This window comes from Phascolarctos cinereus, unplaced genomic scaffold (genome assembly GCF_003287225.1).
Source record: "Phascolarctos cinereus isolate Bilbo 61053 unplaced genomic scaffold, phaCin_HiC Scaffold_1;HRSCAF=81, whole genome shotgun sequence".
In the NCBI taxonomy this organism is placed as follows: Eukaryota; Metazoa; Chordata; class Mammalia; order Diprotodontia; family Phascolarctidae; genus Phascolarctos; species Phascolarctos cinereus.
The window spans coordinates 284,857,118-284,877,878 of NW_027555514.1; the positions used below are offsets into that span (position 1 = coordinate 284,857,118).

At 51.4% G+C, this 20,761-nt stretch overlaps 2 protein-coding genes and 1 long non-coding RNA gene across 4 annotated transcripts in view; 2 read left to right on the forward strand and 1 right to left on the reverse strand.

The window, feature by feature from the left end:
- The first annotated feature begins 47 nt into the window (after positions 1–47).
- LOC110205839 (uncharacterized) lies at positions 48–5,668 on the forward strand. 2 transcript variants are annotated; one of them, XR_002323711.2, is made up of 4 exons: positions 48–199; positions 1,606–1,681; positions 4,427–4,480; positions 5,586–5,668. It is a non-coding gene; the product is annotated as an uncharacterized LOC110205839 (long non-coding RNA). The 2 variants fall into 2 exon arrangements; XR_013483423.1 differs by lacking the exon at positions 48–199 and adding an exon at positions 207–678.
- PHF5A (PHD finger protein 5A) lies at positions 5,635–15,331 on the reverse strand. The gene is made up of 4 exons (XM_020982720.2): positions 15,219–15,331; positions 14,474–14,497; positions 13,591–13,757; positions 5,635–6,270 (listed from the first exon to the last, which is right to left on the reverse strand). Exons 1-4 carry the CDS (start codon positions 15,268–15,270, stop codon positions 6,181–6,183), a joined length of 333 nt encoding a protein of 110 aa, XP_020838379.1. The 5' UTR covers positions 15,271–15,331; the 3' UTR covers positions 5,635–6,180.
- A 382-nt stretch (positions 15,332–15,713) lies between these two features.
- Positions 15,714–20,761, forward strand: part of ACO2 (aconitase 2) — a 29,971-nt gene continuing 24,923 nt past the window's right edge. Inside the window, 1 exon segment of the mRNA XM_020982709.1 lies at positions 15,714–15,815. Within this exon segment, the coding sequence (XP_020838368.1) occupies positions 15,780–15,815 (36 nt within the window). The 5' untranslated portion in view covers positions 15,714–15,779.

The following is a 20,761-nucleotide window of genomic DNA, read 5'->3' on the forward strand; positions in this document are numbered from 1 at the left end:
GGGGCCCGCGTGGCGGGGGAGGGGGAAGGGGGCTTGGTTGTGACGCCAGCAGCAGATTTGTCAGGTGGCTCGTGAAGTCTGCTTCTGAAGTCCTTTCTGCGTGTTTCTCTGGGACACGTGCGCCGACGCCTCCTCCCATTCCCTCATCCCCGGACTTCCATCCCCCATCCCTTCCTTCCGAGAGGCGAGCAAGCCTTAGGTAGCTCGAGTGTGCGTGTGCGTGTGCGTGTGCGTGCGTGTGCACAAACACTCCATCTGTCCTCTGTCCGGCTGTCTGGGCCGGGGGTTCCGGGTCTTGGTCACCCAGTCCTCCTCCGCCTTCGACCCTTCTCTCGAATGCCAGCATGCCCGGCCCGCTGGCTGGCAGCCCTCGTGGGCAGCGAGATCAGCAAGTTTTCAGCTCCGGACAAGTTCGGGCTTATTGATTTTTTTTTTAAATTTTCTTTTCTTGAACACGCTGCTTTTTTTGGCCAGGGGACAGGGGACAAAGAAGGGACAGGTCTCCAAGCGCTTCCCTTCGCAGCTGCAGTGCAAATGCTGGGGACGCATCTCCCACTGGCAAGGGTGGGGCAGGGGGACAAGGCACGTTCCGCCCCCCCCAACTCTCTAGTCTTAGCGAAAGCTCAGCCGGGGTGGGGCGGACACGGGAGAGGGGCACCTCCACGGACTACTTTTCTGGTGCGTAAGAGCCAGTAGGAGCGGGTGACCTGCACACACTCACCTCCCCCTCCCCCGACCCTCCCTCCACTCCTTCCTCCTTCTCTCTCCTCTCCCCTCCCCTCCTCCCCCTCAATGCCCTCCTTCCAGTTGCCTGTCTTCTTCCTCCATTATCTCCCGCACCTCTTCTTCTCTTCCCTAATTCTTTCTTCCTCTCCTTCCTTTAGGCTTCCCCTCTCTACTCCATCTCACTATCTCCCCTCCCCTTCTTCTTTCTTCTCCTTCTCCTCCCTCCCTTTTCTCTCCTTTCTCCGTCTCCCTCTCCCTCTTTTCTTTCCCTTCTACCTCTCTCCTCCTTCTCTTTCCCCCTCCCCTCTCCCATCTCTCCTCCCCTTCTTCTCTGCCCCTCCCTCCCTCTCTTTCTCTTCCCCTTCTCTATCTCCCTTCCCCTCCCCTCCCTCCCTGTCTGTTTTCCTCTCTTTCTCCTCCTCCTCCTCCTCTTCCTGCTCTCTCCCTCCTCCCCATTCCACATGGGGCTAAACAGACCTGCTAGGTGCACGAGCAGAGGCAAGCTAAAAATATAAGCGACATGTTAGCAACAGCCTTCCCATTGGCTAGCAAGTGCGACTGGCAGCATCTGATTGGCCTTCGAAACTGACCAATAGGAATGAGGCAGGCAGAGGGGGCGGGGAGGTGGTTGCGTGGAGCCAATAGGATTACGCGTGTAAAGCAAGGGGTGCTGGGAGTTGTAGTCGTAGCTCAACTTTTTTTTTTTTTAATCCTCTCCGGCTGGTTAGGATCCAGGGGGTGAAAAACTTGCCTTAGCCAGAGGGAATCATGGATAATACAGAAATCTAAGAGCTGTGTTGGTCAAAGGAAAAGTGTTTGGTCCCAACAACTATCTAGGATTACTAGTTTGTGGTCACTGACATGCCTTTCCAATCTCAGCAGTGGGAAGAGCCACCTGAGACCATCTGGTCCAACCCCCTCCTCATTTTGGTTGCCCAAGGTCACACAAGTTACGGTAAGTGGCAGAGTTGGGATTTGAGCCTGGGGTCCTGTGGCCCCCAAGTTTAAAGGTTTTCTACTGGCCCAGTCCCAATCAGCATTTTCACAGAACTGCTAAATCAGAGTAGGAAGGGCTTTCAATATGAATGTAGAGTCCCTGAGAAATGGTCATCCAGTATCTACTTGAAGACCTTCTGTTTGGGGCCCCCCACCCACTGTCTCCCCTGACAGCCCAATCTACTTTTAGGGTTAGCAGGACCTGAGTTCAAATTCAGACTCAAGACACTCACTAGCTGTGAGACCCTGGACAAGGAATTTAGACCCAGTTTCCTCATCTGTAAAATAGGAGTTCATAATGGCACCTACCTGCCAGAGTTCTTGTGAGGATCAAATGGCATGGGATTTCTAATGTGCATGGCACATAGTAGGAGCTTAATCAGTGCTTGGTCCCCCTGTTTCCCTTATTGGGATGGTGTTCCTTATATTAATCCTATGCCTATACACCTCTCTGTAACAATTTCACTCATTGCTCTCAAATTCCTCGTTCTGCCTTCTGAGGCCAATCCTTCCACAGGACAGCCCTTAAGGTAACTGAATACAGCTCTTACAAGGTGATCCTCTGACCACCACATTCGAGGGTCTCTACATAAATTGTAACTCCCGTCAATTCCTCCAAATCACAGAGACCAGCATTGATGGTTAGCATTAGTATTCAATTTTAGAAATCATTATGTTCCCTCCTCTTCCCCAGGCTAAACCACATATAAATCTCCTTCCTAAAGTCTGATGGCCAGAAAGAGGACATGATTGTCAAAGGTCACAGTGTTGGGGGGTTTGAATGTGGCTCTGCTGACTTTGATTTCATTTCTTCCCTTTCCACCACAGTGGAAGGGAGACAGAATCTCTGTCCACATCCACGTGATGGGTCATTAAGCTGGTAAAGGACATGAGGTTTCCACCTCCTATCCTTGGGTGTCAGCTGATTCTGTCCTCCCTGTGCTTGGATGGTTTCAAGTTTCCCTGAGTCTGTGTGTGCCTTTATTCAAGTCTCCCTGTGAAGGGCTAAGAACACCCCAAAATCAGGAGGAAAAGAGGGGATTTCTTCAGCTCCTATGTCACACACACACACACACACACACACACACACACACACACACACATGCGCACACACGCGCGCGCGTGCACACACACACACACACACACACACGAAGATTTCTCCTAATAATCAATTTCCTCTAGGGCAGGCTAGTAATTGTCCACAAATTCACACTCAGGCACTTCAGCTGGTCTCCTACCTTTCCAAATGGTCCTATCCAAAAAGAGCCCAGTGGGCTGCTCAATTTCTCAAGCAGGCATGGAGACTACGGAGGGGACACAGCAGCAAACTTTCTTCCCTTTTTCCAGTGGTCAGCAAGTCCTACCAAATGGCTTAGTGCTGGGACGGGTCAGGCAGGTTATAATTTGCCCCAATTAACTCTCCCCGAGTGGAGGACTACCCACACCAGAGTGAGAAATGGTTCCTGAGCTCTTTGAAGTCATCAAAGAAAATAATTTGGGGTTTGTTGTGGTCTTCAATCCAGTTTCTTCCGACCTGAATCTCCCGCTGAACCAAAATCAGAAAAACAACAGAAGGAACTAGTTTTGAGGGTGCAAATGCTATTGTACTCACCGTGAATGATGGTGAATTTAGACGAACGTGGGGAGTTGAGAAATCCCAGTTCGTCGTTTAAAGAAAATCACATCTGTGCCACAACCCGCCATGGTGGGTAAAGGTTCAGGAAAACCCCAAGAATGACTGTAATGGGATCAAGAGATATATGTGTCTGTGTGTATATACATATATATATATGTATGTATGTATGTATGTATGTATGTATATGTGTGTGTATATTGGGGGGTTATAAAACCCCAGTCTCCACAAAAGAACCTTTAGCATCCATGCTTCAGGCTTCAATCTAAGGCATTAGAGAACAGACTCATATAGGCTTATGCTCCAGGCAGTCTGCAGTTCACTCACTGGTCTTAATTCAAGTCTTTTACCTACCCACGATGGGTTTAGTGCTGGAAGAGGTCTCAAAGGCCTTCTGGTGCAACCCTCTCATTGTACATATGAAGAAACTGAGGCACAGGGAAATTAAGTGGCAGTTGGTACCACAGCATTCAGAGTACTGGGCCTGGAGTCAGAAAAACTTGAACTCAAATTCAGCCTCCAATGTTTATTAGCTGTGTGACCCTGGGCTAGTCACTTAATCTCTATCTCAATTTCCTCAACTATATAATGGGAATAATAAGAGATGTGGGTTGCTGGGTTGCAGAGAAGGTTGTGAGGATGAAATGAGATAATATTTCTAAGAGTATTTAGCACAGTACTTGGCTCTACAGAGATGTTTTTTCCTTTTTGAGACTTGTGAGATGTGTTTAGCTCAATAGGTAAAGTCAATGGAGTGAGTGGCTTCCTGTCCGTGGGCATTTGTAAACTAAATCGATAGGGCTGGACTAGGCAGGTGATGGCTAAGGCCCTTCCTAGCTCAGAATCCTTCAATCCCATGAACTATTTTTCGGCCACACAGACCTGGAGTGCTTATCCTGACAACCACGTTCAAGGGTCTCTACCTAAATCGTAATTCCTGCCGATTTTTCCAAATCATAGATACCAGCATTGATGACTAGTGTTAGTAGTCAATTTTAGAAATCAATCTTCCAATCACTCTTCATGAAAGTAAAAAAGAAATAATCCAGTAATTCTCTTCATTATTCCTAGCTGGTCAGCAATGAAGCCAAGATTTGAACTCTAAGCCCCCTTAATTTAATTCAGGTAGGTTCTTAACATCTTCCCTAAATTCCATTATTTTTGGTCACTGATGAAGAAAAAGTGAGTACAAGGGACTTGGACTTATGGCTATTTTACCTATGCCTCACTTTTCCTATCTGTAAAATGGGACTATTTTATCTACCTGTTGTGAGCAAAGGGCTTTGTTAAGCTTTTTTTTTTTTTTTGGCTAGGCAATCAATGGGGTTAGGTGATTTGCTCAGGGTCACACAGCTAGTAAGCATTAGGTGTCTGAGGCCGCATTTGAGCTCAGGCCTCCTGACTACCCACTGGGCCACTCAGCTGCCTCTTTGTTAAGCTTTGAGCCCTGGAGAAATGCAGGTTATCATTCCTGTCAGCCTGGGCTCTTCCTAGACTCTCCAAAGCCCCACTTAGTCTTCTGTGAAGCTGACAACAATCTTCCCTCTCTGATGCCACTGCAGTGTAACGTCTTGTTCTAGCATTAAGCTGTGTTGACTGCCCATCTCATCTCTATACCCACCCTGACACCTGGCTCCGGGCTCTGTAATCACTGAGGAATGTTTGTTGCATGACAGAAAATGGTACATACCTTCTCCAACAGAAACTTCTATCCCAGAGTTGTGAATGTGCACTCAAACCGTATCAAGCAAACAAACCAAAAAAAAAAATAGAAAAAGAAAAGGAAAAATTCAACTAAACTTTGTTCCTATCTAGTGATGAATCCAATTTAAATCCTGTCTGTCCCCTTCCCTTAGAAATCTCCTCTGGCAGCCACTGATTAAGCCTGTTGCCAAAAGGAAGGAAAAAAAGAACCATCCCCTTTTCAAGGAGAGGCCTGGTAAAACCAGAAAGAGTGGCACCAGGAGGTTTTGATGGACTTTCAGGAGTTACTAGAGGACGAGGGGGTTAATCTTATATTCCTGTTCCTAAATACTAACAAACTCATTGGTAACACAAAGAAAAACTCCAAGAGCTGTACATAATGGGCCAAGGACCTCCAGCTGAGGCCCTTGCATATCAAAGTGCTCTCTGGAGTTTCCTACCTTTGTGTGAAACATTAAGGGGTCCGGGAAACTGCCCTGGGCCCCTCTGACCGAATTCTTTGATTTTTTTACCCTCCTATCCCAAGATGTGGAGAGAGAGAGAGAGACAGAATTCAAGGCACAGAAGACTGCAAGTAGAAAAGAAAACACCAACTTTATTAACACCGGCTACAGAGAAGATCTTTGCTCAGGAGAAAAGGAAAATGTGATGACCGTGACCCCAGAGGCATGCCTGGCCACAGCGGCAGCCCACTGTGACTGCTCTGACGCATTTCTCACCCCACCTAAAATGCTGCTAGTGCTCAGGAGGGTGATTCTTGAGGAGCTGACTGCAAGACCACATTCCTCACTCTGCTGCTGCTGGGTTTCATGGGCAGCTCCCCAAAGACTGGACTAACATGATGCTAGCCTTCGAGAAGACTGCGCCCCAGCTTCTTATACACAAGAAAGGGCCATCTGAGATCCCATTTCTAGCTGTTACCTGTTACCTAGGCAGAATCCTGTTCTTTCCTCTGCCACATTTCTGGGTGAGGGGACAGGGGTGGAAATGATGTAGAGGGGGAGGTAGTCATCGGCAAATCTGGTGCTCCTTGGGTCCCATTTTCCCCTTTCCATGGTGGTGAGGGTGTCTTCTCGAGCTGGGGCAGCAGTATGGCGGTGGGGCAATGAGGGTCAAGCCAATCACCTCTTCTTAAAGCCATACTTCTTTCGTTCATAGAAAAGGTCAGTCTTGGAACTCCCCAGGTTGACAATCTTTGGGCAACCATCTCGCTGACAAAACAAAGAAAAGCCAGAGTACGTTAAAGGCCGAGCCTGGGAACCTGGACTCAGATGCTGTCCTGGGACAGGATTCAAAGCCCCCTAGAACCTGGCTCCATCTTCTCTGGCTAGGTCATACGGCATGCAGCTAGGCAGATCTTGTACCACCCCAGCTGAAGGGAGCAGAGAAACAGAAAGACCCTTGAAAGGGTCATGGGGTCACTGTGGCACACTTTGAGAACCACCGATCTAGACCAAACCATTCCTAAGCAGAAATTTCTCCCTCTGAATTGGCCAGCCAGCCTCAACCTAAGAGCCTTTAGTAATAAGGCACTTCCTACCCCTCTGAGGGAGAAGACCACTTTGAGCACACTAATCCAGAACAGCTCTTAGGGTGGTGGCTCTGCAGTTCCTCCAACCCAGACTGGGGAAAAGCCCTCTTTATTTTTTACAAACCTTTGGTTTCCTTTGTATTTTATTTTATGCATTTTAAACCATTCAGAGAAAGGGTTCATGTACTTCAGACTGCCTAAGGAGACCAGGACACAAAAGGATTGTTATCCTATGGCAATAGCCCGTGTCTGGGGTAGCTCCCGCCCATGAAGTGTGCCTTTCAGGATTCTAAGAACACCGGTGGTCCCTGACCATATTCCACTGTAGCTGAAATCTCCATGAAACTGACTTCCAGACCTTTTTCTTTTTGGTGGGGGGTGGGGAAGGGAGGGGAAGCAGAGAAATATTTTGAATCAATTAAAATTAGGCTACAGCAAAACCTCAAGACACAGAATCATATCAAAGTGTCTCTTGGGCTACAGGTAAGCATGACTTCGAGGCATCCCATGCACTCCGTGGGGGCGTTCCTGTATTAAGGACCGTACCTGGACCGCACCAGAGTTAGAGCCACATACTAGCCCAGTCCCTGGGGAGGCCTAAGGAAACATCTGGGAAGCTGCGGCCCCTATTGGCTGCTCTGGGAAGTCAGGAGAAAAGCTAGGGAAGTGGAGAGCAAGAGCAGCAAGGCCTGCAGCCTCTCTGTTGGTTAAATGTTCCATCAAAGGGGCCTCTCACCGTGGCCCCCTGGGAGATGGCCCAAATCCCCAGCACCTGCTTCTTCCTCAAACCCTCCCACTGCCCACTCTTCTAGGGACCAAGAGCTATACAAAAGGCCTCCCTCCCTGCCCTGAGTCATCTTCCCTCTGCAACGGCAAAGGCACCAGCTCTTGGGCTTTCTTGTTTCTCAGTTGTGCCGCACTGCACTGGCCTTGCAGAAAGAGCCAAGCCAGACAGCTGTGTGCCCTGTGCTTCTCGCTAGCTCGGAGGGACAGAGCCATGGACAGGGCTGGGAGGCTCCACAAACATGCTCATGAAGACCAGTCTCCTCCCTGGGCCTGCTGACTTTAGTGCTTTTCTCCCCACTGACTGGGGGAGATGTGACTCTCACTCCCCTCCTCCCACCTGTGTTTCCTTTCCTGCTCATCTTCCACTGGGTCCTCACAAGTCTTAGCACTGCTCTGCACATGGACTTCAAGAGACAATATCATGTCTGGCTTTTTCTAACTAACACATCTGTGAGCAGACAGAAACCCAGGGGCACAGTGGAGCTGGCCTTGGGGTGCTCCCCAGACCACTAAGGATCTGGGTGCAAAGTCTCAGGCTCTGGATGCTGGAGAAGAGACCAGAAGATTGGAAACATCTAAGACGACTGGCCCGGGGAAGCTGCCATTTTAGGAAGATCCCGCTGGAATTCTCAAACCTTCCTCCTCACTCAAATTCAAACAGGAACAGCCCTGAAAAGAGACAGCGTCAGGGCTCTCCAGGCCCCTCGGTCCTTCTCTTGGGAGGGGATGGCTTGGGGTCAGTATGTAACAACACAGGAGACCATCTCCTGGCTATGAATCCCAGGGCACCTGACCCACCCAAATCAGGTCCAGCCTAGCGTTCCTCATCCCAGATCTTCTGGCTTTTGAGTTTGACCTAAAAATCGGCTTGAAATAAAGAGCAGAATCCCTCTGCCCCCTGTAGGAACTGCTTTGCTGATACCTTCCTGAGCAGAGCTGGGTTCAAATCCATGCCTCTGGCAGAAGAATGGGTCTTGTGGGATCCCAGTATTTCTTGGAGATCATTTAGTTCAACTTCCTTATTTCAAAGAAGGAAGTGACTTGCTCAAGGTCACACCACAGCCAAGCCTTCCAGTCTCCCAAATCCACTCACCTTTCGGCTAGGCCACATTCAAATTCATTCCTGAACAGGACCCCCCTTTCTCAAGTGAGAGAAGAGGAAATCAGAAAAAGAGAATGAACTTAACTGGGTCGCTCTCTCTTTCCTTGACAAACCGGCACGGTCAGTGAGCCACGTTAACGGCTGAATCAGACGCTAGAACACTGAGGAGGCAGCTAACCTCCACCTGACAAACCCTCTCTACCTCCTATGTATTCAAGCCCTGTTCTTGAAAAAGAATGGTAGTGTCACCTTGGGCAAGTTACTAAATTTCTAGGCACTCTGGGAAATTCTAAAACTGGAACTTGCGGAAGATGCCACTCTCTATTGGTGGCGGGAGCTTCCTCACCTGGGACTTCCTTATGCCAGTGTAACCTACCCCAGGTAGAGCCTCCCGTCCGTGTCCTGCTGCTGCAGCCTCTAAGAGGTCCTCCACCATCCAATCTCTGCCCCACAGTGGCCAACTGGATACACCTTTGAGAACCCTTTCTTTGGGCACCATCTTGTTCATCACCTTCTTTCATGACAGAGGCAGTGTGCTGGAGTGGAGAGGGCTGGACCAGGGGACAGGAAGCCCTGGGTATGAATCTGGCCAGATTCTTTTGGCGTTGATGCCCTGGGCCCATGGCTTCTCTTGCCCTTCATTTCCTCAGATTTAAAAAGGACCACCCCATGTAGTCCCTCCATATGCTCTAACTCTAGAATCCTATAACTACAGCCCTCCTCCTTCTCCTTCAGATAAAGCCATCCCTCATAACCAAGATGACGCCGCCAAACCTCCCAGACACACAGCCTTGAGAGATGGCCCACGCAATGTCCCACGCTTAATCCCCCAAGTCTGCAAAGATGGAAGGGGGCGCCCCCAACTTATCTTCCACCCCTCCGCTTCAGAAGCTTGCTAAGTCATTAGTACTCAGGACCAAATATAAAGTGATGGGTTTGGCTGTGAAGCTTATCAGTCTGGGTACATGTAGCCAAGCTTTCCAGGCCTGTTTGGAATCCCTGCAACGCACTTCCTGTTTCAGCTAAAATGGCCACTTCCTGTTCCCTGCAGGCAGTCCCTCTCACGTCAGTGGGTGCCTCCAACAACTTCCTTCCTCCCTGTGCACCCCCACCCCGCCCCCTTACTCCATGACTCTTCCTCAGGGGCCTTCGTCCCCAGGTTCCTTTTCCTTTCTCCGTATATGTGCTGTTTTATCCCAACAGAATGCAGGCTCCTTGAAGGCAGGAGCCCTTTCCGCCTGTTCACTCTGTGGCGCCTCCCTGTCGCCTTCTAATGCTCTGCAGTTTTCCCAGCTCTCCCCACACACTCTCATGTAATGCCTTCCACCACCCTCGGAAGCCAGGAAAACAGACTGGCACACTGGGTCAGTGGGAACCGTCTGCACAGAAAATGAAATACAAAATGCATGAAAAGTCGTTTCTTGGGGGGGGGGGTGGAGGGTGGGGAAGGACGCTCTCCTCTTGGATGTGAGAGACTCTAGGAGGCCAAGGCGAGAAGGGAGCATGTGCCAGGTGGGGGCACAGCCTATTGCCAAGGCATGCTGACAGGCAACAGAAGGTCACGCCCAGCGACCCCCATGCAGGGAGCCAAGGAAGGCAACGAGTATTTCCACGGCAACTGCTGTGTGCCAGGGAGTGTGCTGGGCGCTTCTGAAATGAGGTCATCCTTCTGGATCCCTTGCAAGCTCTCCATGGACCCCAAAAGAAGGTGCTTGAGGCCTTCAGAAGCCATGGGTGCTTCCTGAGCAGGAGTGACCTAGAGGGTGGAGCCCGGCCTGGAGGCAGGGCAGCCAACGAGGTGGGTACTGGAAGAGTCAAGGGGAGTGACGGCAAGAAATGCCCCAAGCAGGGGGGCGGCTGCGAGTGTAGGACGCATGAGGACAGAGGGGACAGAGGTCAGGGTCAAGGACTCCTCAGGCTGCATGCCCAGCCCACTGTCAACAGAAACAGGAGGACAGGAGGGTTCTGGGGGAAAGACGACGAGTCCTGCTTGGAACATCCTGAATGGGCGGACATGCTCACCGGGCAGCTGGTGAGTCAGGCCTGGAGCGCAGGAGAGAAAACAGGGCTGCACAGAGAGCTGTGGGGACTGTCAGAAGAGTGACAAGGGCAGAACTCATGGAAGAGAGAAGATGCCTCAGGAGAGAGCCCAAGGTACACCCCCCCAGACCAGGTGGGACGAAGAAGATGGCCGTGACCGCGAGCCTCAGGAGACTGGCTGTAAGGGAACCAGGGCCAACACCACCAAATGCAGCAGAAAAGACAAGGAGGATGAGATGTGGGGAAAAAAGGAAAGCCCACTGGGCTTGGGAACTGGCCAATGACAATGCTGCAGAGAACGGCTTCAGCTGAGCGGGAGGGCCTGATCAAGCCAGACTGCAGGGGCTGAGAAGGAAGAGTGTGGGGGAGAACAGAGGCAAGGCGAGCAAAGTGCAGCTTGGCCAGCAGGCCGGCTGTGATGCATGAGGACAAGGAAGCATGGCTCTGGGTCTGGTGAAGGTGAAGAAGGAAAGCCGGGAGGATAGAAGGGGCCCGCTGCTGTAAGAGGCAGGAGGCGATGGGATGGCACGAGGGGCCTGAGGAGGAGACCCCAGGGGGTGCTGCTAAGAGATCTGGAGGAGAAGGTGGCTGTTAAATACTGGCCCTCTGCTGAGGGGAAGCAGGAGGGAGGACATGCCGTCAGCGACCTGAGGAGAGAAGGGGTTTTAAACAGGCATTGAGGGGAGTGCAATGGGGCCTTAACTGGACATGGAAGTAAGGGCCCAGATGTAAGTCTGTCAGCATGGTAGGGCAGCTTGAGCTTTTGAGGTTTCAAAGTGTGCATGGAGGAAGGTAAATGGTGGCAGTGATCCAGGGCTGGGTTTAGAAAGAATGGAGTGAGAGGCAAGAGGAAAAGGGCCTCCAGCCGAAGGCCAGGAAAGCAAAGAAGTAGCCACCCCAGTGCCACACAAGGCCTTCCTGCTGCTGCCTGATTTCTTGTTTCCTGACAGCCATTTAAAAGGAGTGAGCTAGGAGGCCTGCTAGCTTACCAGAGCCACTGGGCAGGGGAGCATCATTAGCTCTCAATTTCCTTTCCATTCCCGCTCACATATAAAAGGTGGTACCCCCAAGTCAAGGAGCCAGGCCCCCTGATGAGAGGCAAAGTGAGAAAGAATCAGACCGGCAGCAGAAATGCAGGAAAGGCCTACTGGATGCCCATTTGGGCCAAGATAGGAACATTCCATTCACTGAAAGAAAAGCCTCAGGAAATGGTGGAGCCTGGACTGGTGTGCCAGAAGCCTGAGCTCAAACCCTCGGCATGTAAACCTCAGGAACCTCCGTTCATTCCCCTATCCGCACCCTGCCAGCCTGCCAGCACTGCCAAGAGAGAAGAGGCTATGTAGTGCAATGGCGAGCCTGCCCAAAGCAGCAAAATCAATGCTTCCAGGAACCTCTCAGCTAGTCTGAGGACTTGGTTCACGGTTTATTCCAGAAGGATGACGAGCAGAGTCAGCCAATCACAAACATTTCCTGAGCAGCTCCCTGGAGGCAGACCCCACTTAATGTCACTACTTCATCACACAGGGAAGACCAAGGATTGGGCAGCAAGGTGCACAGGAATGGCATCATCACGGGGGAGAGAAGCTCCTGGGGGCCCAAGTCCAGATAAAAGCAAGAAGAACCTGACTTATCTGCGAATGTTTGGGGAGCTGGGGGGGTGCGGTGTTTCTGTGGGAGCGTCTAGCGATTTGGCACCATCTCAGTAGGGTCTTGTCCTAGTGTGGTGGTGTGCATATGATATATTTGTGACACATCTTTACGGAGGGATGGTTGGCTGGGGAGAGGCTGCGCTCCCTGGCACTGTAGGGGATCCCCAGAAGCAGAAGGTCTTGACTCTCAAGGAGCTAGCCCAGCACAGCCAGAGCTGAAGGGCAGTGTGAACACTACAGCACAACATACAATTAAGAGTGACGAAGGAGGGAGAAGGCTGACTGTGAGAAGAAGGGAGAAATGATGGGCTGAAATTAGGTCTGTGGATACACAGGACCCATCTCTTTCCCAGATCCCAAGAATAAGCTTAAGGGACAGTTTATGCCACAAGAAATGTTATCTAACCTCATCAAGCCCTTTCCCCCTTTTGGTTCAAAACAGCTGGAGGAAGCCTGAGCCAGGACACCAAGCGGGGGCTGGCCTGGGCTATGGCGCTTCGGCCACCAGCCGCCAAGGTGTGTACTAGGCCAGGGACACAGACATGCCAACAGAGAGGTTTCCGATGCTCAGCCAGGGGCTCTCTGTGGGAGAGGAAACCACACAGATACTTTCTTTGATCTACTGTCACAAGAAGAAAGCAAGCTATGACATTTAGTGGGAGCAAGCGGTTTTGGGGGCAGGGGTCTGCCACACAAATACTGGGAATGGTCAAGCCTTCACTGAGCTCCCTAACTGATAATCACCCTTCCTTTGGGACTTCCCATAACCTTTTATTCTGCAACCCTACAAAGTATTTGTACTTTAATGTTGTGTGTTATGGTTACCTGTGCATCCCCTAACTTTGGAGTTTCATTAGGGGAGGGGCCTTGTCTTTTCTAACCTTTATCTCCCCCTTGGTGCTCAGCATGTCCCACATAGGCACTGAAAGGTAAAAGCCTGCCTCTGGCACTGGTCCACATCTGGGCAGCATGCCAGTGGCTGGGGGTGAGGTGAGCACAAATGCCAAGAGGCAGAGACTTCTCAAGTAACAGCCAACTTGGCAGACACCCTCCTCAAAACCAACAAACTGTTCATTGTGCCCCAGGTGTGCAAAGTGATCTGCCCCGTAACCAGGCCCACTTGAGGAGGGTGCACAGGCTCAGTTAGTATCAACCCCCAAGAATAAGCACGACTAAATATAGGTAGCAGGCTTTCCAAAATAGGAGGCCAAGGTCATGACGTTGTTTTCAATGTGCATTTCCTGCATTTGGCAGCTGGTGCAAAGAGCTCCCAGGATCTGGAGAGACTGGATTCTATACAATGAAACAACAAGGAAGCCCTGAGTGCCAGGGCACACTCCCTAGGAGTCTCCAATGTGGGCCGCTAGGTATACTAAGTGACAGATGGAAAGGCGACTGAAAAGTGTCATCACGGTGCACTCACATCTTTCTCCTGGATGGTGCATTCCTTGCAGTAATAGGCGTCCGACACTCCAGGGCCCCCACAGATCACACAGCGCCCCTGATAGGAGCCATAGTTACACTCATCACATATCCGGACCAATGTGCAGGGACGGACATAGGAGTCACAGATCACACACTTGCCATCACCTGCGAGAATAAGACAGTCAGGACACCATGAAGTTCACATGCAAACACTTACTGTTTCCACTCTGGTTACTTCTGTGCTGTGGATAAACCAACACTAAATTCTTTTACATCATATTCACACCTGAATGCTATGTATCCATAACTTGGATACTTCAGAAGTATTTCTTCCACAAGAGAAGCCAACTGAATCATCAGAATCCTGTCCAGGGCATTCTCTCCCAGACCCCAGGAGCATTACCATGTTGTAAAACCTGCCGTTTTTATAAATGTGTCAAATGTCCTTAATGCCTTTTAAAATTCCTCCCAGGAACACCACTGTTAGGTCTACGTCTAAGAAGGACTTGCTCAAACACATTTAGAATTGTACAGATTCATTTTTTCTGATTAATAAATACTAATCGCGGCAGGTAGGTGGCGCAGTGGCTAGAGGACAGGCTCTGGAGTCAGAAGGACCTGAGTTCAAATCCGACCTCAAACCAGACATTTGACGCTTACTAGCTGTGTGACCCTAGGGAGGTCACTTAATCCCAACTGCCTCACCAAAAAAAAAATAATTTAAAAATTTAAAAAAAAACCACTTATTGAAGGCATAAAAATAGGCGACAACAGCATTAAGTGGGCCAACAGCCAGAACTACCCAAGTCTCTCTCTGGGGATCTCTTATCTCTGGCCTATCGGAGGTACATCCCACCCAGGGAGGGGGTGTACATACTCACATTTTTCACACAGCCTCCCGATGGCTAGCAGAATGAAGGGAAGAAACAAAAAATGCAATGTGATTTTAGTTTATTAACAAACTTATGGCCTAGCAAATGAAATACGCTGAATACAATCGACCAATTTTGGAAAATGAGGAAGGGGGAGGGAGAAGACAGGGTTTGGAATTAAAACCCCAAACAGGGCGACTGGGGCTCTGGCTTCTACAAAACTTTAGGGAATGAATGAATCAATCACTAGGCATTTCATAAGGTCCTACTATGTGCCAGGTGCTTCTGACTCTGCAGTTCAAATCAATCCAAGCGGACAAGCTGTTATTAAGCGCCTACTATGGACACTAAGAGTGTGCACAGCCTGACGCCGGGCCAGATGAGAGCCGATCCGCATCTCAACCCCGCATCCTTCTTCCCCACCCCCCAGTGCGCAGGCGCCCAGTTGCAGCGGTCGCGCGCCCCCTGGCTCAGTGCGCAGGCGCCCTAGATGCTGCCGTTCTGGTCTTCCCGCGCCCCCGGGCTCAATGCGCAGGCGCCCTGTTCCAAATGAGCCACGCATTCGCCCCACCTCCCTCCAGCTCTAGTTCTACATAAGCTGTCACGCGCCATCTCCCCTTCCCCACGCCCCTGCCTCTGTCAACTACGGGCGGGAAATGGCTGCATCTCACAAGCAGAAGGGTAAGAGTACCCAGAGACTCAGCTCCCGCCCCAAAGGCGCCCCTAGGCTCAAGACGAGCGGGTCCCGACTCACCGACACCGGCCTGCTTGCGACAGAAGATCAAATCCGGGTGATGTTTGGCCATCGCCTTCCCTCAGGCCGGTCGCCGGATGCCGCCGCCGCTTCCGCTCGACCTCTGACCTCCAGGTCCCGCCTCCCCGCCAATCAAGGCCCCGCCTCTGTCCAAGCCCCGCCCCTCCCGCGGCCACGCCGAGAGTGGGCGGGCCCGATCCCATCGGGAGATGAGAATAAGTGTCTTCCGGACGCTCCACCAGTGACAGTGACGGCCTGAGCGCGGGGGCTAGCGGGGCTGGCTGGTCCTTTAGTCCCATCTCTTGCTATTTCTCGGCCTTGCCCATCCCCCCTCTCAGGAGGCCCCGCCCCCGGAGCCTGGCAGATTGAGCGTCAGCCCCGCCCCCTGGCTGGGACCTCGGGGTCTTCTCGCCTTCTTGGTTCCTCCTACTAGCCAAGCCGGCGGCTTCGTGGCAGGCCCCGCCCCCCCAGCCTGCGTGCCCAGGCCCCGCCTCCCGGAGCCTTTAAAGGCTCCCGCGCGCGCGTCACTTTCACGCGACCACATCTTTGTCAGTGCACAAAATGGCGCCGTATAACCTGCTGGTGGCTCGGCTGCAGGTGAGCGCCGGCCGGCCGGCGGGTGGGTGAGCGTGCGGCGGCAGCGGCGGCGGCAGCGGCGGCAGCGGGAGGGGTAGCGGGGCGGGCGAGCGGGCTGCGGCCCCGCCCCGGGCCCCCGCCGGCCGGCTGGGCGGACGGGCCGGGCTAGGTCGCGCCGGGCCTGGCGCCCGAGGTCAGGGAGGGCGTCCGCGCCTCCGCCTGCGGAGCCGAGACTCGGGCCGGGCGGGGCCGCGCCTGGGGCCGGGGCGGCGCCCCCTCCTCCTCCCCGGCTGGCTGCCACGGCCGGCGGGCCGCCTGTAGCCTCAAGGTGAGGACAAGGTGACCGGGCCGGGCGGTCTCGGCCGCCCAAGGTCACGGGCTCGGGCTGACGGACGGGGAAACTGAGGCCTTGGCAGGACCCCGGGCAGGAGGTCGGGGCCGTCCCCGCGATCTGCGCCCACGGAGTGCGAGGCCCTGCGGCTGCCGAAACCGGGTCCGGAATGCCTGTCCCCTGGCGCACCCATGGGAGGACAGCCCGTGGGCGAAGTGTAGACACGAGACACGTGTGGAGAACGCGGCCCCAGGGGCCGCCTGGCCTTCATACGGAGCTTTACATCCCGCCCCCCCCAGTTTAATCGGCTCCCGTGGAGACCCCCCTCAGGGAGCCCTTTGTCCCGTCTCGGTCAGGCCGTGCAGGACCTGGGTCTGGGGGTGGGGGCAGTGACCTCGCCAGGACCACTCCTCGAGGCGGCCGCTGCTGACCAGCACCCAGGCCGGTGTGACTGTGCAGCAGAGCTTAGGTCCCCTTTCCTCTGCTGACGGAGGTGATTCGGGTACACAGAGCTGAGCTCTCGGCCACAGGCACCAGAATCCTCCTCACCCCTCCTGTCCGGGCATCCTCAGTGATGGGAGCCTTGAGCCCGGGCAAGGAGGTTCTGGACGCCCTTCCCAGCGAAGGATAAGGGGGCTTGGCCAAGCCGGGGTGTGAGTGACAGCCAGAGCGTTGAGGCCCCAGCTTGAAGATGAGCAGGCCGCTTTTAAACGTCCGGAATGTCAGTGATTGTACTTTTTGTGATTGGAGAAAACAGACGATTGTAAATTGATGCTCAGGAATATGCCCCCAGCTTGTCGGGACAGACGAGCCTGGCCCCGGATGTGGCTCCAGCACGCCTTTACTTTTATGAAGGGATAGCTTGTGAGTAATAGGCCGTGTGAGGTGTTGTCGACGTTTATTCTGTGACATTCCCAAGTTCTTTTAAAATGCCTCTGACTTCTCAGATAATTCCAGTCTGATCCCATGGGGAAGAAAAGGCTGATGGTCTCTTCTTGATTCTGCTGCCCCATGATACAGGAAGGTCCGGTCACTCAGGAAGGTTGTCGGGATCATTGGGCTTGGAAACTAGGAACACCTCTGGCCATTTTCACTCTCAACCATTCTTAGCTTGTGGGACCATAGGGTGTAATGGGAGGAGTCCCAGACTTGGGTCAGAAGGCTTGGTTCACATCCTAGCCCCTCTGCGTGTTGGCTGGCTGACCACAGACAAGACATTCAGTCATTCTGGGCCTGTCTCCTCTTCTGTGAAGCGGGAGCATCCTTGTGTGGCTACCTCTGTCTCATAGGTGGTGAAGAGGAAAGTTCCCAGTTGCTGGGGTTTTTTTAGAAGTCCCTGAGAGCAGAGTTCGCCTTGCTCTCCTTTTTTTGTCATTAGAGAGGCGTTGCGCTATCCATTGGTCGGAAAGCATTTTAAATAACCTCTGTGTCAGGCACTGGGAATGTGAAGACAAATTAAACAGCCTCTGCTCACAAGAAGCCTGTAGTCTATGGGGTGGGGGAAGGGGAAAATGAACACAAAAAACTGTGTGTAAATCCACATGGAAAGAAACACTTGGCAGGTTTGTGGCCGAGGCCAGTAGCTGTGGGATCAGGAAAGGCTTCCTGTAGCGGAGAAGGGGGTGCTGAAGGTGAACCTTGAAGGAGGCGAGGGATTCTGAGACGCAGGTGGGTCAGCAGGAGCTCCCTTGGGCCTTTGGTGCAGATGGTGAGAGCCCACGTACCTGTGAGTGACTGCCTCATCCCTCCTAACCTTTGGCAGCCTCTGGGGCTCTGGTGTGTTCCTTTACCTGCACCAAGATGGCGGTGACTTTTGCTCAAGCACCCATGCGTGCTTGAAGGTTGGGTTCATGCCCATTCCAAGGCATGCCTTTGCTCTCCATGTTGTCAGGTGAGGCCTGTCTAGGTTGCACTGACTAGAGCAATCACAGTAGAGGAATGAGTGAGAAAAATGGGGTAGCCAAGACAAGTGGGATCGAAGCTTTGCAAGCACCGTGAGTGAAATCGGAGGCTAGTGGGGCCCAGCGGCGGCGGGGCACAAGGCACGTCATCGTTTCAGGTCTCACAGTTCTGCCAGCCGACGTGCTGCCTCTCCCTGGGAGGAGCCAGCGTCTCATCATATCTCTTAGTCAATGACTTCGTGACCAGTGTTCCCTGATGAAGGACCCACTGGGCAGTACCCGTTGCTTTATAACGCTGGAGCCAGTGATTCTGGCTGAACTTGGCAGAGGCTCTTTGTTTCATCTTTGCCCATCATTTGGTGAGGGTTGGGAGATCCCATATGGATTGACTGTCCCAAAGTGAGCTTTTGGCCAGGTACAGGGTGGATAGTGGCCTCTGAGATTCCTTCCAGCTCAAGAGATTCCAGAACTTTGTTTCTGGATCATCTTATTTCCTCTTTCCAAGTCATCGCACATGTGCACCAGGTGGTGTGTTCCTGGATCCCTGAGGAGCAGAAATGTTGGTCCTCCTTTGGGTGGAGAATGGGGACACTGTCTGAACAGAGTAGAGGAGGGTTGGGGGACCCCCCCCCATTGCCTTCACAGCCAGCTCTGAAGCAGATTTGGCCCCCATCTGTGGGCCTGCATAGTGTCACAGAAAGATTAGAGTCAGGACCCTTGGGTGCGAGTCCTGCCCCGTTGTATCTTGGGGAAGCCATGTCACCTCTTTGGTCCCCTGGGGGTTAGACTAGATCTCTAAGGTGCCTTCCACCTTAAACAGTGTGTGATTTTATGATGGCATCTTGTGATAGTGTTATCTTGGTGTTCTGTCAGTGTCGGAGACAAGCTGGAGATCAAGAACTTTGTGTTCCAGATTCATCTCCAGTGCCGATTTAGGGTGTGGCCTTGGGCAAAATGCTAGTTAACCTGTGCTCAGTTGTGGCACCTGCAAAAAACGGAATAACTCCTGCCACGGGATGTTAGGCTTAGCGTGCTGGTAGTATAAGAGAACGCTGTTACAAAAGGTCAGCTGTTGCTTTTGGTCTTATTTCTTGTTTCCTTAAACTTTATTTTCTACCTTCTCTCCCTCCAGACCCCCTGCCCAGCTTGTACAGTCAAAACAAATTTCCACGTTGGCCCTGGCCCCCCCGAGAGCGTCTCCGTCTGGACATAAACTCCTATTCCGTGGGCGCCCTTTGTTTATCAAGGCTTTCCAAGTGGTTTGCCTTTGTGGTCTCGCTGTTTCTGTGTTAGTTGCTTGGCCTCATTTACTCTGCATCAGTTCAGACAAGCCATCCCGGGCTTCTTGGAAACCGTTGCCTTCATTGTTTCTTGTGCCCAGCAGTACTGCATCACGTTAGTGGGCCGTAACCCACTGAGCTGTTCCCCAGGTGATGGCTGCTCCTTCAGTGTCCAGTTCTTTGCCACCACAAAAAGAGCTGCTCTCAGTATTTTTGTGCACAATGTGCATTTTGTGCATTCTTCTTTCTTGGATCTCGTTGGAGCAAAGGCCTAGTTGTTGAGTCTAAATTCTTTTTTTTTGCAATCTGATACAGGCTCTACATATACATTCCTATTAAACATATTTTCACGTTAGTGATGTTGTAAATAAGAATTAGAACCAATAGGAGAAACCACCAGAAAGAGAAAACAAAACACAACAGAAGAAAAAAAATAGCATATGGTAAGCTTTGATCTGCATTCAAATTCCATAGTTCTTTCTTTGGATGTGGATAGCATTTTAATCCATTCGGTTATCCGCTTCCGTTTTATGGGAGAGTTCATCCCATTCACATTCACAGTTATGATAACTATATGTGTCTTTCCATCCTTTTTCCCACGTTTATGCTTTACCTTCTTTTTCCTTTTCCCTCCTCACTAATGTTTTGCCTTTCATCACCGCCTCCCTTCTGTTAACCCCCTCTGTTTTCTTCCTCTTTACCCTTACTACTTCTTCCCTCCTTCTATCCCCCCTCCCTTTTCTTTCTCTTTTTCCCTCCTACTACCTATAGGGCAAGTTAGATTTCTTGTACCTAACTGATTATGTTATTCCCTTCTTGAGCCAAATCTGTTGAGTAAGGTTCAAACAATGCTCATCTCCCTCCCTTCTTTCCCTCTTCTGTAAATAGGTTTTTATGCCTTTTCCTGTAATGTAATCTTTGTCTGCCTCCTCCTTTCCCTTTCTCTTAGTACATTTTCTTAGTTAGATCAGATTAATCCAATTACTTGGATCCATTTAACCCACTTGATTAGATTTTTTTTTATCATTACATCAAAGTCAACTTATACTCACCCCCTTTATGTGTACCCCTTTAACATGGTGTAATAACAATGCAGTTCTCAAGAGTTGCAAGTGTCCTCTTCCCCTGTAGGGATATAAACAATTTGCCCTTATTAATAATGTGTTGTTTCTTTCTGTCCCATTTACCTTTTTATATCTCTCTTGAGTCTTGTATTTGAAGATCAAATTTTCTGTTGAGCTCTGGTCTTTTTATCAGGACGGTTCGGAAGTCCCCTATTTCGCTGAATATCTGTCTCCTCACCTGAAAGATCATGCTCATTTTTTGCTGGGTTTGTTAAGTCTAAATTCAGGCACAGTTTAGTAGGGGTAGTGTTCCAAATTGCTGTCCAGCCTAGCTGCCCAATGTTATTTCTTTAGAAGTCACTTCTAGGTTTGATGAAGGGGAGGTCCCTTT